Raw genomic sequence first — 17,904 nt, 5'->3', positions numbered from 1 at the left:
TTAAATGCTTGCATCATCAGTACAAGTAAGCTAAGCAAATTATGTAATCACTGAATTATATGTTAAAATATAGTAAGATAGATAGATAGATAGACTAATAAACACAAGACTTAGGAACTAAGGAGTTCTTTTGGCTAAAACCTAATATTGGCTTTATTTCAGTTTAATTGGAAGAGGATCTCAAATTCATCTTCTCCATGAGATATCAGGAACCTGGATTTCTCTTTGTACCAAAGGTTAATAAGAAATGTGTCTGCAAAAGTCAAACAGCATTAAATACCAAAAACTGATTATTATTCTACAGGAGTTGTTCTGTCATTCATAATCTCTCCATGCTCCAACCTTCCACAGCTAATCTTTAATGGATGACATGCAAGAAAGAAAAATAACTAACATATAAAGCAGAAGCTCTAAAGTGAGCATTTAAGAAATAGAAAAATAAGGCTTTTAAAGAAATATAAATATTTTAAATGCCACAGAAATAACTTAAAGAAAAACTGTTAAATATTTAAATAAATACTCTTTTATGTAAAATTTAAACATCTTCTATGTACTGTAAATGCAATAGAATAATAAAAATTAAAAAGACAATAAACACTAGACAATGCCTACTGAGACTATTTTAGGAAAAATGAAAGGCTTAATTGAACAAGCTATTTTTAAAAGGTATGAACACATCACTGACATAAGAGCAAATTAACAATGCAAACCAGGCCATATAATACTAACTGTCATTGTTAAACTCAATTTAACTAAAACAAATTCTGAAATGTTTATAATTTAATCACTTTTTTTAGGTGACAAGAGATAAATACTTACCTAAAGAACAAAGATTTAATGTTTCTGCTGTGCTTCTCTAGAATATCTCCTAGTATTTTAAGGCCATATATGCTAATAATTTATAAATAATATTCACATGTATACTGAGTCAGAACTTAGTAAAAATTCTTAAACAACTACAATGAGATAAATTGTTCCCAATGTTAACACATAAGGAGTGATCTGGTCATTTCAGCTTTTCTTAAGACTAAATAAGACCTATTTATACATTTTTTACTTTATTTTTTGTAGAGATTTTAAAATTTTTTCATGTTTTCAAAATTTAATAAGGTTAACTCTAAAAATCAAGGAAAACTAAAAATTGTGGGGATCAAATGAAATAACAAATAAAATTCTTTATAAACTATTATTTAAAAAGAAGTACAAATCAATTCTTTGTGTAATAAAACCATATAGAAATAACTACGGGATTTACATAACAAGTAAGTAACCATTATTTATGTAACTACACGACTATCAGGAAAACTTTGAATATGTCCCCTTAGATGAAGAAATCTTGAGGAAAAAAAAGATAGCAACAATGTAATCATCTCATCATAATTTACCATTTATTGAGCTGCTTCTATGGGCTAAACACTTCATAAACATTATCTCACTTAAACGTCACAGCAACCTATAGCCGATTTTAACCAATGCTTAGTGAGGTTTTCATTACACGTGATAAGCGGTAAAAAGATAAGAACAAAGGTCTGAATCTAAAGTCTAAGCATTTAACCACTACTTACACACGTATGGCGTATTATGATTGAGAAGTGATTAAGGCAAAAAAAAAAAAAAAAAAAAAAAGGCCTGAAATCTCAAATCTGTCTTATTTGCTGATGTACAGTTAGTGCCTAACACAGTGCCTAGTATATAATGACCCCTCAATAAATATTCGTTTTACTTGTAATCAAATTAGCATAGTTCCTACGAAACATTTAAGTGCCTAATGAACAGTTATCAATGATGGTGATGATGATGACAATGATGATGGTGAAGTAAGAAAAGGAGGGGAAGGTAAAAGTTTCAACTATCAGAGATTTCAACACAGCTGAGTTTTAGACTTTCATAAAATCACATTAGAATGACAGTATTCACATTATGTAAAAACCAACTAGGTCACAAAGGAAACAGACTAAAGCTAAATAACAGTCTACATGAAGGTTTATCATAGGTACACACTGCATTAAAGCCCAAATCCTTTGTATCCCATTTCTTTTATTTTGGATTCACATTTTAGTAAAATGTGTTAGTGCTATCAAGTATATTAATACATATCTCAACAGTAATTTTCCTTATAATCCAATCCACTGTTCCCATATTTTTTTCATCCATGTTTCAGTTTTGTTCCCTTTCAAAGTCTATTAACATAAAAACCATTAATTATGATAAGATGATTAAAAACCACTAATTTTTTAATTAAAAGCAAAACAGAAAAAAATGTCTTTCCAAACTTCTTGAAATGATGACATTATCAAAGGTTTAAGAATTTCACTAACATAAAATAAAATAATATTAATATTACCTACAATTTACTGAGTACTGGTTATATACTAGGTGCTTTTATATATCTAATTCTAAAAATAATCTGGTAAATTAGTTAATATTCTTATTTTACATGGGAGAAAGTAAGGCTGGAGAAGCTAAGTAACTTGCCCAAAGGTATAAAGTCAATATTAAGCGTCAAAGCTATGATCTGAACCTAGGTCAGTTTCACTCCAAGGCTTTTAAAAAGGTCTTTCCAACTGCTTCAAACTGCCTACAGAGAACTGGGTGCCTTTTGTTTTATGTGATTTTGACTGTAGCAGGTTCTTAATCCTATAAATTACACAATCAGCTTGGAAGACAAGATGGACTAATATATACATAAGTTACATAATAAACATAAAGACATAAAAATAAATACAGAGGAAATCTGAAAGACTAGCAAAACGGCATGAGTAAAATGGCAAGAATGGATCACAGCCATCATATGGTTTTCATAAAATTTTGGTTTATACAGTCTTTATGTCCCAAACCTATCACAGGAATTATTTTAAGGTCAGAGTGCAAGCAATTTTTTTAAAAAATCACATTTTTTAAAATAAATGTTTACTTTTCCAAATATTAAATCCAATATACGTTCATTGTAGAAAATCTGAAAAAGGCAGAAATTATTCACTGAAACAGTAAGAGATCCACTTAAAGACCATCAAAATTTGTCTCTTATTTTGGCCGGGCGCGGTGGCTCACGCCTGTAATCCTAGCACTCTGGGAGGCCGAGGTGGGCGGATCGTTTGAGCTCAGGAGTTCGAGACCAGCCTGAGCAAGAGCGAGACCCCATCTCTACTAAAAATAGAAAGAAATTATATGGACAGCTAAAAATATATATAGAAAAAATTAGCCGGGCATGGTGGTGCATGCCTGTAGTCCCAGCTACTTGGGAGGCTGAGGCAGCAGGATTGCTTGAGCTCAGGAGTTTGAGGTTGCTGTGAGCTAGGCTGACGCCACGGCACTCACTCTAGCCTGGGCAACAAACAGAGTGAGACTCTGTCTCAAAAAAAAAAAAAAAAAAAAAAAAATTTGTCTCTTATTTTATATAACATACATGTGTATATGTGTATATACAGTTTCTTTAAACATAATTATATCATAAGTACACTTTCCCTCTATTTTTTTCACTTAACATTGAGTTATAAAGATTTTCTATCATCAAATATTATTCAGAAATAGTTTTTAATTATTGCCCAATGTCTCATAGCATAAATGTACCACAATATATTTAACAATTCCCTTATTGTTAGTTTTTTAATTCTCTTACAATCATAACTGATACTATAAGAATATCCTTATATCCTAATACTATATGAGCACTCTATGAAAATCTTTATATTTTATATAGTCTAAGGAAATGCCTACAATTCCCTTAGAGTACTTCATATTTTACTTAATATTTTATTTTTAAAATCTATAGAGATAGATTTTTGTATCCTATTTACTATTACCAAAGCTTAGTTCAGATGTTTTTATAAGTATTTATTTTATTGAGAAATAGTTTGGTTTCTTAAACATTTATATTCTGCTTAAATATATTTATGTATGTGTGCATATTTATAACATACTTTGCCAAATATACTTAAATATATTTTTTATTTTGAATATAAAAATGAGCAGTGATAGAAACAAACATCCATGCTCATGTGAATTATTTGTTCTTTCACATAAGAAAAAAAGAATTTTTACATGTAATCATAGTCCTATACTGTTCCTTTTTCTATTATGATACTGACATGGAATTTTGTTGTTATGCTTTGCTTTTTGACTGTACCTCCTACTGATCAGTCAGAAGATAGCTTACTTAACACTATATATATAAAATGAGAAAATAGGAAAAACTTTAAGAGTCCACCAAGGGTCAATTACTGAATTTTTTATTTCAAATCAATGGATTTCTTAAGTAGTTCATTATTTTTTTTAATTTGACATTATAATAATAATTCTAATGTTAAAAGTAAAATAAATCTTTTAAAAAGAAGATAGAAGTGTAACAATAAGTAAAAATATATTTTGAAAATTTATACTTTAAAAAAACTTTGCAGGATCTTCATTTTGTGTCATTTTTGTAACCAAGTAGTTAGGCATATCTCTTTTAACTAGATTGCTCTGCCCCATAGAAACTAAATAGCACTGTTATTTTCATCAATTTAGGAGGCTATAAAAATATATTAAACACCTTTCCAACACTTAACATTTATTAAAATAATAGTTATTAATGAGAAACATGATTAATAAGAATAACAGAATAATCAAAATCCTTCCATTTTAGCATGCATGACTCAAATTGTTCATTCCAAGGGAACCCTTAAATATATACCAATAACTAAATATTTGAAGTATATTCTTAGCTATAGTATACCAAAGTTAAAGAGTAAATATTATTGCTTAATGAGTTTTCCACTCCAAGAGATAAATGGGCTATGCATATATATTAATTCATGATTTTCAATAAGTTATGACAGCCCAAATATTATTAAATTACTTTTGTAAGACATATGCAAAGTTAAATTATTATGCAAACACTTCAAAACAAACATGCTTCTTGTATTAATAATACTGTCCTAGCAATTAGTATATATATTTGATAATAAAAAGCCAAGAAACTTTCAAATTGTTCTAAATTTACATTTGAATTATTCATTTTAACATATTAATTTTCCTTAAAATATATTACTTCATATTTTCTAACTAAAAAAGAAACAAAAACATTATGGTAGTTTAATATTACCAAAAAAGCAACTATCTAGTATTCAGCTGGAGTATTTATTTATGATCATCTTAGTTATATTTTTATACTGATGTTTAGTTCTATTTTCCACATTAATGTTTTGAAGACAGGGTATCCTAGTCACATTTCTGACCTAAAATAAAAGAATTATTTCAAACATGCAACCAGGTTAAGTGGCTTGTAAAGGATGAATATAACCTCAGACTAATCACAAAATACAAGTGTTTCTTAAAAAGCACTCCGATTCATATAAAAATGTTAAAATAAGTGATCTCTAAAATGCCTCCAAATGCTAATGTCTACTATTCTATGAAATTTCTCTTTCCTTAACACACTAAAACAGTGTGAGAGAGACAGTCACAGTCACATGTACAGGTGGAGATCATAGACTATTGAGAATCATCCAGTCATGTCTGTAGCATATCACAGTTATGTTAAAAAATTTCTCCTTGCAAAGACCTGTGAGTAAAGAAAGACTCCAAAATATATTTAAGGTAGTCATTCATAATCTAAAACTCTGGCAACCTTTCACTTTAATCTTAGGGAAAACATTATCTCTATCAGTACCTACATCACAGTTGAAAACTTATTAATTGCACAAAACAGATTTTTGAATCAAATGTAGGTTTCCATTGGCAATGAATATACGACTATCTTCATACAACAGAGAAGTATTTCCTCTCAACGAGCTAAAACAATAAGTGGTATTTGAACTGCTGGTTGAAAGGTAGAGGCACTGGTAATCATTATTTCCCCTTGTTTGTTCAGGCCCTTCCAACAAAACAAACAACCTTTTTGTGATTGGATTGACATGGTGTTAACAATGCATTTAATGCCCAAATCAGTATGAATACAGGTAAAGCTCTCACTAATACCAGTACCAGGATGTTAAAGCCACCTATTTTCTAAGCAGCCAAAAAAAAAAAAAAAAAAAAAAGGGGACTGAGCTTACTTACCCTCCTTTGGCAAATAAGACAGTATGCTAGTATTCACCAAGATACATCATGTAACAATCTTGTGTGTGATTGTTAAGGCCATATGTTAATACTCATCTACTATACCTGCTGTCTTTTCAGCAATTTTAGCTTCTGTTGTTTTCTCTTGGAGCTCCAGTTTAAACTTTAGTTTTCTCTGTTCTTTGTCTTCTTTAGTCAGTTTTTCTTGAAGCTAAAACACAATGAAGAAAAACATAGATTCTTATCTGACATATGTCTTACAAAAATATAATTAATTCCAAAGTAAAATTTGGGTTTTTTCCCTAAATTCACATATATTACACCTAATTGCCTAAATACATAACTCCAGAAAAAAATATTTCAGGTGGTAAGATATTTCACAAATAATTACCTGTAATGATGTAAAAATTATACAAACATTCTAATATATACTTAATTTATGTGTACAGGCAAATGAAATTCAGAGGAACATTATTATTAAAAATCACCATTGCAAGAACAATCTCATCCATTCTTTTGTCTTAAACCAAAAGATTTGAAAGGGATTCTCCCAATAAAATAGTGGACAGCACAGCTTTACCGCTTCTCTTAGTAAGTCCAATATTTTTTGACACAAAATTAATCAAGATAATAATCTTAATATCTGATACAAATCTCCCTTTGAGGATGCTATCCCATAATATTTCATTTAAATTGGCACTGGCACCCTGACTCATAATTGGCAGGTAATAAATAACCACTAAATGAAAGTACAGAAAACATCTCATGCACTCATACAGAATCTTTCCAAATGTTTTTATAATTCCTCCTTAGGCTTTTGTCACTCGTGTTGTTTTCCTTCAGACACGATCAACATTCCTAACATCATGCTTCAGTTTGATTAGGTCAAACAACAAGCATATTAAATCAGAAGTACACAGAGGTTAAAAAAAGAAGGTGCAGAAAATGAACATTATTTAATAACATTATTTACTGCTCACAGGCATATAGCTAGAGTAAGAGTCAGAAAAGAAGATAAAACATGACGTGAGAAATTGGATTGGACAAAATACAACAGTATAACACAAGGTAAATGATAATATTGCCAAGCCTTGCTATTTTAGCATTTAATTACATATATTATTGAGGTGAAACACAAGGCACAGATACTAATAAAAAAGAAAAAAGTTAGGAAAGTAACATGTAACTAGTGCATAATATTTCTCATTCTCCATAGTGATAAAATAAAGTTTTACTATAGTAAAACTGAAATGAATCTTTTTTTTTTTTTTTTTTTAGGTACCTATGCAAGGTACCAGGGGTTTATGAAAAAGGAAGTGATATCATAGACCAGCAGGGCAAAAAACCAAAAAAATTATTTTAGGCCGGGCGCAGTGGCTCATGCCTGTAATCCTAGCACTCTGGGAGGCCGAGGTGGGCGGACCGTTTGAGCTCAGGAGTTCGAGACCAGCCTGAGCAAGAGCAAGACCCCATCTCTACTAAAAATAGAAAGAAATTATACAGACAGCTAAATATATATATAGAAAAAATTAGCCGGGCATGGTGGCACATGCCTGTAGTCCCAGCTACTCGGGAGGCTGAGACAGGAGGATCCCTTGAGCTAAGGAGTTTGAGGTTGCTGTGAGCTAGGCTGATGCCACGGCACTCACTCTAGCCTGGGCAACAGAGTGAGACTCTGTCTCAAAAAAAAAAAAAAAACCAAAAAAATTATTTTTGTAGCCAATCCCTTATCTCAACCATACCCTGATGGTAAGGTATGGGAACAACACAAAACTACTGTTAAAAGTTTAAAGCATACAATAGAACTAAATTATGATGGGTAATAAAGTAAATTTAGAAGGTCAACAGCTAAAAGCATTCTGTACCATCATCAGACTTCCTATATCATACCTTTTTGTTGCTTGTTCTGAGAATATCCAATTCTTTTAGCAGAAAGGCTATTGTCTTCTCTTTGTTTAAGTCTGAAGTAACTTGAGAAGAAATCATATATTCATAATGCAAATCATCACTTCTATGTTCTATAATGCTGTAATAAAAAACATTTAACAATATATACATATGATTTCTACTATAAAATATCCATAAATTTTATACTCCAAATGGGGCAGACAAATTTAAACAATAAATAGGTAAGGGCATCAAATTTTAAATTTCTCTTTTTAGGTACTGTTAAGAAAATACTATGGTTGAAAAAAATAAATATATCAATTTCACAGAGAGATGCCAATCTATCAAGTGAGAAAGTTAAACTTGTAGGAAGCATTTAGTAACATCTAAGAGAATTATGATTCAGTATACTCAATCAAAGAAATTTGGTTTTAGGATCTGTGAATATTAATTCAATTTGTATGTTTGGTCAAGATTCTAGATACATTTCTCACTTTTCTGAAGATGGGAACAATATTAGATAATTTTTTAGTTGAAAGAATATATTTTCATAATTAAATTAAAAACATTAAAAATCAAAGCCTATTCCTGTAATATTTAAGGTTAAGTTAAACAACAGTTTTTGACTTTTTTTATGCTATTCGAGAACCGTATCAACTTGTAACAAGTATTATAGTATAAAGGAAGGGAAAGGAAAAGAGATGGGCTGTTTTTTGAAGACCTTAAATTTGTAAGCATAGGTAAGTCTTGCAGCCACTATGAAGAAATTAAGCAGTGAGGTCTGGGACAGACAGTGCAGTTCTATTTACTGTGCATCTCTCTTGCTGTAATTATACTAGATATCTCATAATCTGGCTTTAGCCCCATCTCTACTACTTTCTCCATGTGGTTTTAAAAATGTTTATCCCCACTTCATTCATCTATGCCCCTCAAAATGTACTCCAATCTGCACCTTAGCAAGAATCTGACTGCTGAGGGATAGGAACACACTAATATGTCTACTGAATAGTTTGCAAGTAAGTAGAAACAGAAGTTCCTCTGTAAAACTCAGTTAAAATAATATTCTATAAAATATGATTTTGTCTAGACTGAGATTATATTTGTCATTGTAACTTTTAAAATCTAACAATATTTTCAAAGCACATGACTAATTATCAAAGTACCTTAATCTCATAGATAAGAATCGCAGGTATCAAAAATTCAAATCCCTTCACGAGTTAGGTAGGCAAAAGTGAATAGGTAAAAGCAACGGAATGTAAAATAATAAGGAAAGCAAATGGTAGAGTACAATGCCTTCTAAAAGGATTCAAATTCATTTAACAAAAAATAGTGTTGACCAAAACCAAAACACATCTTTGGGCTTAACTTGTCCTAGAGCTGCCAGTTTTTTGCTCTGATGAATGGTCTCCCAAATTAATATCAATTTAACAATTATTTCCACATGTATAATGAAAGGTCACAGAAAATAATACTGAACAAGGAACTTCATTGCCTCCCTTCATACTCACCTGGCTCTTTCTCACTTAGCTATCTAGATACATATTAATATCATGGAAACAGTAAAAAACCCTGGCAGATTCCTCAAATTCTAATAAGTTAATGACATGTCAAATTTCACCCACACTACAGAGAAGGAAAGAAGGAAGGAAGGATGCAAAGAAAGAAAAGAGGAAGGAAGAAAAAGTTCTCCCAATTCAGACTTTCTAAATTTAATGCTGCAAGTACTCACTCGGATTTTTCAGTAGTGCAGTGAGCTGTCTCATTGTCTAGATAAGAACTGATGACCTGAGAATTCCTTGATCTCTGCCCCAGCAGTTCTGTGTCCTCATATGTGACTTCGTTAAGTAATTCATTGGATTTCTGATGCATACTTCCCTCAGAATTCATAGTCAGTTGCTCATCTGGCTGTGTACTTTTATTTCTCCCTATAGTCTCTTGTTCAAGACAGCTGTGGGCTACATTTGTATTTAAACAAACAAAACAACACATGATATATGAAAGACCATATCTACATATTCAATCATTCAATCAAATGAATATTTTTGTGGAAATAAATATTCTCATAGCTTTAAACATATACTAACTAGTCTTACTCCTACTGTAATCAGATAAGCATGTACAGTGTGGTTTTTGCCATCAATATTTCCATTGGCAATAGATACCTAGGATAGTGGTTCACAACATTGGCTGCACCTTGGTATAATCTAAGGAGTTTTTTAAATTCCTAAAACCCAGGCCACACCCTATACTAATTAAATCAAAATCTCTGGGATTGGGGCCTAGTCTGTACTTTTGAAGCTCCCCAAATGATTCTAGACTACACTCAAGGCTAAGAATCATTGCTTTGGAGGTATTATTTTCAGGATTATTTTTCCTAGATTTCTCGAAATAGGACACAGTAAGTTGATGATTACAGTTAATGATAATGTACATGGAATTCTGGTGTCAGAATGCCTGGGTTAGAATTCCAGCTTTGCTAAGTGCATAACTTTGGGCAAGTTACTTAACCCATCCATGCCTCAGTTTCTTCTTTGTAAAATGGAAATATAATAGTTCTTGTGAGGAATTCTAATGTTATTATTTTTGAAACCCTCATTTTAATATTAAAATGGATACAATATAAAAAGAATTATTTTTAACCTCCATTTTATCAGATGTATATTATATATTATAGAATCTACTTCATAATGTCTATCTCACAAAAATTATCTTAAGCTATATCTAATAATGGCAATTTCAAAGGAAGAGTATATATTTAATGATATAGTAAAGTTTTGGGGAGAAAATGACACATACATACACAAAATAAACTCATTGACTAATAAATCAGATAAACAGGCACAAATACTAATTGTAACTAGTACTTTATCATTCCCAGAAGTAATAATTCTTGAACTTTAAAAAGCATATGAATCTCACCTGCTTTTTGGCAATGCCCTCTCCAACCTGCCAAATTTAAAATCCTTTTGAGGCAGAAATAGTTTTTGAATAAAAAGAGAATAGAGGCACTTACAAATAAGGTACCTTTCACAAAATATTCTTTAAGGAAAAATTCTTTGCTTGTATTATATAAATGCTGAAATTAGGTGTAGCCAGTTATAAACTTTCCTGGCTTTGGAATCCAGGTGATATTGGCTTCATAGAATGAATTAGGGAGGATTCCCTCCTTTTCAACATCATGAAACAGTTTCAGTAGGATAGGTGTCAGTTCTCTGCAGGTCTGGTAGAATTCGGCTGTGAATCTGTCTGGTCCTGGGCTCTTTTTTGAAGGAGATTTTTAATTACCATTTCAATATCACTACTTGTTGTTGGTCTGTTTAGGATATCTATTTCTTTTTAATTCAAGCATGGGAGGTTGTGTGTTTCAAAAAATTTATCCATTTCCTCTAGATTTTCTAGTTTGTGTGCATAGAGGTTTTTACAATAGCATCGGGTGATATTTTGTATTTCTGTGGTATCAATTGTAATTTGTAATGTCTCCTCCTAATTCAAACTGTTCATCAGATATTTGGAGCCTGCCCTGCAAATCAGACTATCCATAGTTTTCTATTGAGGATTTAGTTTTACTTTAGAGTAAACAAAGCTGATTTATAAAATTTTCATGATGCCTTTTTTTGTTCATTTTGGCCAAGTATTTGGCAAATATGATTTCAGCAAATTATTGTTAAATCATCTGAAGGTTCTCAATGCTCTTCCTCTCTGCCACTCTACATTATCCTGTGTCAGTGTTCAATCATTTGAATAGAAAGTTTGACTGCTCTAATTACTTTATTCATTAATGTACTGATCATTCATGGAAAGCCTACTGTGTGATATGCTTTGTGATAGGTACTGGGAAAACAAAGATGAGTGAGAAACAAACACTCCATTCAAGGACTCCATAGTACAGTGAGGATGGCAAACTGATCTAATGATTTGAGTATTACGTAATAAGGACTGTGCTAGGGCTTTAGAGACCAAATATTAATACATATAATATGCTAGATATATTAAATCTCAACTGGATGACTCTAGAAAGACTTTACAAAGGCATTTGCTCCAAAAAAGGACAAGTAGGAATATGCAAAGTAACTACTAAAGGATAGCCAAAGAGTTATGTGAAGTAAAGAAAAAGTTGACAGACTGCAAGAATAAAAAGAGAACAGAAGGGATGGGTACAGAGGAGAAGAAATAAATTTAGGAAAAACAAAGAGATACTTCTTGTACATAAATGACAATATGTTACAGAAAGGATGTGAAAATTTCTAAAATGAGTAACAGTTAAGGACAAAGTCTTAGGTGTAGTTCATCTGGAAATGGGTTGATGAAACAAATTAATAGTGAAGATACTTGGAGAGGAGGAATTCAAGAAATCAGGGTGCTGAAGTGTCACCCTTGAAGGCACTAAAGTATTCCAGGAAAATGTAAGGAAATGGAGAGAAGAGTGAAAGCCAAATGCCAAAGACATCAATGAATGCAGAAGCATGCTAAAGACAGAGATGAGAAAGCTGACAAAAACTGATAGTAGATAACCATTTCTTTTTATCTTCTTATTTTTAAATAATTTGTCTCATAAAAAGGTTGCTAAAACAGTATAACGAACTCCTACATACCCTTCACCCAGATTCCCCAAATATTAACATTTTAACACACTTACTTTATTAATCATTCTTTCTGTATTTACCTATCTATCTATCTACATGTAGATAATTTTTTTCTGAAACACTTGAGAGTAAGTTGCAGGCATGATGCACTTTGACTTTTCAAAAGAAATTTTAAGATACTGCTCTATCATCTTGCATTTTGTCAAATTTTCTTTACCTTATTCAAAGCCTAACAAATATAATTTCTGAATTAGTACCTTTTCCAGCCAAGAAAAGATAGTAGCACTTAGTAACTCTAAGTTCAGTTTTCAATTATTTTCCCTAAACTTTCCAGCCCAGGAGAAAGATCTTCATGAAGTGATGATGGGGTGAAGCTACTAAAAGCTTTAGCTGAGCTTACTTGTACTGCCCCATCACTAAAAAGAACTGCATATAGAAATCCAACCCCAGCCAATGAAATGCCACAAAAGTTAAGTTTTATATCTGTTTTGCATATCAGTTAATTCAAAAGATAAAATAAATGTTAAAAAGAAAGACAGGGCCGGGCGTGGTGGCTCACGCCTGTAATCCTAGCACTCTGGGAGGCCGAGGAGGGTGGATCGCTCGAAGTCAGGAGTTCGAGACCAGCCTGAGCAAGAGTGAGACCCCGTCTCTACTAAAAATAGAAAGAAATTATATGGACAACTAAAATATCTATATACAAAAAATTAGCCGGGCGTGGTGGCGCATGCCTGTAGTCCCAGCTACTCGGGAGGCTGAGGCAGTAGGATCGCTTAAGCCCAGGAGTTTGAGGTTGCTGTGAGCTAGACTGACGCCATGGCACTCACTCTAGCCTGGGCAACAAAGTGAGACTCTGTCTCAAAAAAAAAAAAAAAAAAGAAAGACAGATATTCACTTTTGATTCAAACTCTTATGTCTAGACAGATGAAAACTTAAACCTAGAACCGTTCTATTGATTCCTCTACCTCTCTCATACAGTTTGAAATGGAAACTCTCTTTAGTAATCGCTGTAATGTTTAATCATGTCTTACTGTTAACTGCACTATCATTATGAATAACTGAATTAATACTATTTGAATACTCCATATGGACTTAGAGAATAAAATTATCAATTTCTTCTTCATAATTCATAAGTCTATGAAGTCTGACTTTCTTTTCTCACAGTTTAACAGGAAAAATTTTATAACTATTATTTGCAGTTCTGTAGGCACACTGTTTTATTTAGATATAAAAATTCAACCACTTCAAACCAAATATATTCTCCAAATTTTGCTATTACTAGCTAATGCTATCACTGCCATGTAAACTTATCATGCAACCATGTGAAAATTATGTTATGGATGACTATTACCAGGCATGCCTCTAAAATGCCACCTATTGTGATTCTAGAGTCTGTTTATTTATCTGGGAAAACTGGATGAATTTAGTGAAGATTTTTTTAGAATCTTAACACATGTGTATAGGCCAGTTGCATTATACGCTTTGAAGACCCTGTATCTCTCTAGTAACTTTCATGCTGTTTCCAATGGAACATTTTCATGATCGAATGAATTCTTGCTTTACTCCTGGAAGTGTCACTACTGCCAACTCTCTCAATGCTAATGTTGTCGTTAAACCTCAATTCCTTAGTCTAGAAAATTAACAGTATTATGATACTATTTCATTTTCTAAGAAAGTAAGTTTTGGGACTCCCTTAGAGTTCAATTCTCCAGACAATTATATATTAGTTTAATTGATGCTACCCAAGAAATCATGACTCATGGCCAAAAATAACTATTATTTCATGACTACTATACAGAAGTGAGAAGGTGGCTAGAATCAAATAGGGATTCCTAGAGGCTGGGAAATTCTGTTCTGCCTGGCTTTGTAAATAGTTTGTGACAACTGGTATCTGTGTAAATGGATTTGATGGTCCCCTGGGGGGTCAATACTGTTTACAGAGCTGTTTCTTCAGAGTGGTTGAGCTAGAATTGTCTCTAGGGATCCTACTGGGGTTACTCAGAATAGCAACATCCCAGCTACCTGAGAGCTCAGGGACAGAAAAGAGAAAAGATGATAAGAAGTACTATGGGCAAATAGATTCAGATAAATGGATCTCTTGCTTCTTATGATGAAGGTGCTACTTAGGTGTATTTATAAATAAAATGAATTATAATGGAGGTAATTTGTTAATGTGCTCTCTGATACTTGCTAACATAATTGGTCACCACTTCTTTAAATTCTATCTTTTGGAGGGTGAGGAAGGAAGGTTATTATTTACACCTTAGCATCTGATTTTATAAATATAAAAAGATCCAAAACTCATGTGTATCGCTTCTCTTTCCTATATAATCTATCATCGGATTATATAAAACCATCAAAAATATGACATTTTTGGCTATTAGTGTAAATTTGATGTGATGGATTTATTATAGTAGTTCTACATTTTAAACACTTTAAACAAAAGATGCCTTTTTTTAATGGTTAAGGACTTTAAAAAAAATCAACATTAGCATCAAAATAATCAGAATAACAATTCAACTAGTGGCTCCTAATGACTTCTATCAATTCCTTGAGTAATTTAAATGTAATGCTCTCTTTCTTCCTCTCTCTCTCTCTCTCTATGTGTATACAAAAACTATTAATTCCCTTTAGTAAATATCTCCAACTATGTTTCCCTTTTTTTGTGGAGCAGAGGGTTAGCTTTCCACATAAATGCATATTATACGTGCTTCCCCCCCCCAAATATAACATAAACAGAAACCTGTGTCATATCATAGTGGTCCTACCTAATACGAGTGTGTCCAGGAGAAAAGTTTAGACATCTAAGTGGTCTAACCACCACAACAATGATGTATTTAGACCTTCCAAGCAGAACCACAGTCAGTGCATAGGTTCTGAAGACAGACTGCAGGGTTTGAAATCTGGCTCCACAACATAGCTATATGATCTTTAGCAAATTATTTAACCTTTCAGCAATTTCCCTATCAGTAAAAAGTATAAATGTCTTAGAAAAGAGTCAGCACAGAATACACAATAAATGTTAGCTATTATTATCTTTAAAATAGGTTTGCTAAAGGTAGTTTCCCTATTTTGATTTCTCCTACCTTTCCATGAGATAACAAATATTACCATCTTGGGATCATATTAAAACTTATAATTCTAATTTATATCCTTAATTAATTTCTTTCAAATATTCAAAATAAAAGCAAGATAGATATCCATTGTCCTGGTTATCCCTCTAGCTTTCACATTAATAAATTTCTTGATTTCTTGAACAAATTTATTTGGTGATCAATGGCCAACATACAGTTGTGCGGCTAAAATCAGTATGGCTATTCTAATCTATCAAGTTGTTATTTATACATTTATTGTTTTCTGTTAGGAAATGTTAGCAACTATGTGGGAAAATCTTTCAGAAACATTAATGTACATAATATTTCTTATTAAAATATCAGAAGACATGAAAACGGAAAATAAATAGAATGCTATCTAATTCAATGAACAACAAAAACAAAGAGAAAATACTTAGGGTTAAATCTTGTAATTAATACATAATGGCTTAATAAAGTTTGTATTAGATTATAAAATGAATAAATTACAGAAGTAATAGGACTTTGAAATTTAGAAATCCTGACATTAAGAAAAGATCCTAAAAGAAATTCAATCTCATAGAAAAAAAATTAATGATATATTTTGGAAAATTCGATGCCATGGCAGGAAAATAAGAATTTTAAATAACATACTTATGTAACATAATTGGATCATTCGCTATATTGGTACATGATATTAATTACAATCAGGATCATGGCAAGTAGACTGCAGGCTCTCATCCTTCTAAGAATCTAATTGGGAGTCACAGGAAATCAGGTAACTTTTGGATGCTTTTGGCTTAAAAAATTCAAGCTTGTTAATTGCATACTGTATACTGACTCAGGGGCTTTTTAATATGTTTTTTGGTTTTAGCAGTCATAAGATAAAACTATATTTTTCACTTTCATTGGTCTACATACTTAATGCCCTCTACCTGGGCTTTAAACAAACTTGCCAACATATTTTTTAGGTTATCTCCACATACAGCTAAAATGAAATTGTAAGACAATCTTTTTATCTATTTTTTCAATCTCTTCACCAATTACCAATGTGGTGTTGTTGGACACATAAATGAATTACATAGATCTGGTCTCTAGAGTGTATGACCTTCTCCCTTTTTAGACCACAAGCTCTCTATTTCACTCATCTTCCTAAAACATATAGCAAAAAAGCAGTGGATATATTAGATCTTTTATTCACTGAAATAAAATGAATCAATGAAAGGAAATACTGATTTAGACAATCATCTAGAGGCTGCATGGATAGCAAAAAAGCATTAAAATGAGTACTTTATTTAACACTTATTAAGCACCAATACAGTATCAGGTGCTTTGTAGGATGTAAAGGTAAATTATAAAGTGTATACTCTCTCAGGGGAAATGACAAAGAATTAAGGAGACAGACAACATGAGTAACCCTTGCAAAGAAGTAAACAAAAAGTTGGTGGCAGAATTGGGGTAGTCCCAGTAAATGCTCAATTATACAGATGAGCATTATCCTAAAGATATATTTTACAAGATACTTACATAATTTTAAATTTTCTAGTAAACAAATTAAAATGAAATAAGAAACAATATTAATATCACAAACATCATTTCAACATGTAACATAAAAATTGTTTTCAGAAATTTTACATTCTTTTCTGTACTATACTTACAGCAAATCTCTATTTGGACTAGCCACATTTTAAGTACTCAATAGCTACATAAGGCTAGTGACTACCATCTTGGAAAGCACAGATATAGATTCTTATGTAGTCTAATAAGGTGTATTGTACATATATTGAGGAGAAGTCAGAAACATATTGGGGAGGTGAGGCTAGATGTAGCCATAAGATATTAAAGTAAGCTTTTACTAAGGTTGTAAAGCCAGAAAATCATGAAACTTATCAGTATCACAGAACTTATTCATTTGGACATTGGGGTTAGACATTCAAAATAAACTGTATCCTTCCTTTATACTCCTATACATGGTTGTATATCTAGAAAAACCTACATGACAGAAAGAAGTGGTGAGGTTATTTTATCTTTGATTATGACAATTCCTGCTATACCATGTTTCAAATTATCCATTGGCTATTCATGGAAATTACTGCACTGGCATCTTGTTTATTATGCTTTTATTAAAAAAGCCATTTAAAGTGGTGATACTATACCAAATTTTTTTAAAAAGTTTTTGTTAGTTTTACCAAGTCTGAAATAGTCATGAACACCATCAATATTCATTCTATTGGGGAAAGAAATTCAGATTTCTGTGTAAGAACTATTGAAAGTATGCAAGTATTTATGAAATTCTATCATGTTTTTAAGCTTTTCAATTATAA

The 17,904-nt window shown here is 31.7% G+C and overlaps 1 protein-coding gene across 3 annotated transcripts in view; it reads right to left on the bottom strand.

The window, feature by feature from the left end:
* MIPOL1 (mirror-image polydactyly 1) overlaps nt 1-9,881 on the bottom strand; it is a 210,997-nt gene extending 201,116 nt beyond the window's left edge. For 2 of the 3 annotated variants that reach the window (XM_069464386.1, XM_069464376.1), the window contains exons 1-3: nt 9,656-9,873; nt 7,930-8,065; nt 6,145-6,250 (exon numbers count right to left, since the gene is read on the bottom strand). In XM_069464386.1, the coding sequence (XP_069320487.1) occupies nt 6,145-6,250; nt 7,930-8,065; nt 9,656-9,813 (400 nt within the window). In that variant the 5' untranslated portion in view covers nt 9,814-9,873. Of the gene's footprint in view, nt 1-6,144; nt 6,251-7,929; nt 8,066-9,655 lie in introns of all 3 variants that reach the window. The other variant, XM_069464368.1, reaches the window with a different exon arrangement.
* Nucleotides 9,882-17,904: the final 8,023 nt, after the last annotated feature.

The sequence above is a fragment of the Eulemur rufifrons genome, chromosome 2, assembly GCF_041146395.1.
Source record: "Eulemur rufifrons isolate Redbay chromosome 2, OSU_ERuf_1, whole genome shotgun sequence".
NCBI lineage: Eukaryota > Metazoa > Chordata > Mammalia > Primates > Lemuridae > Eulemur > Eulemur rufifrons.
Note: the sequence above shows the minus strand (reverse complement) of the source record. Positions and strands in the feature narration are given on the sequence as shown.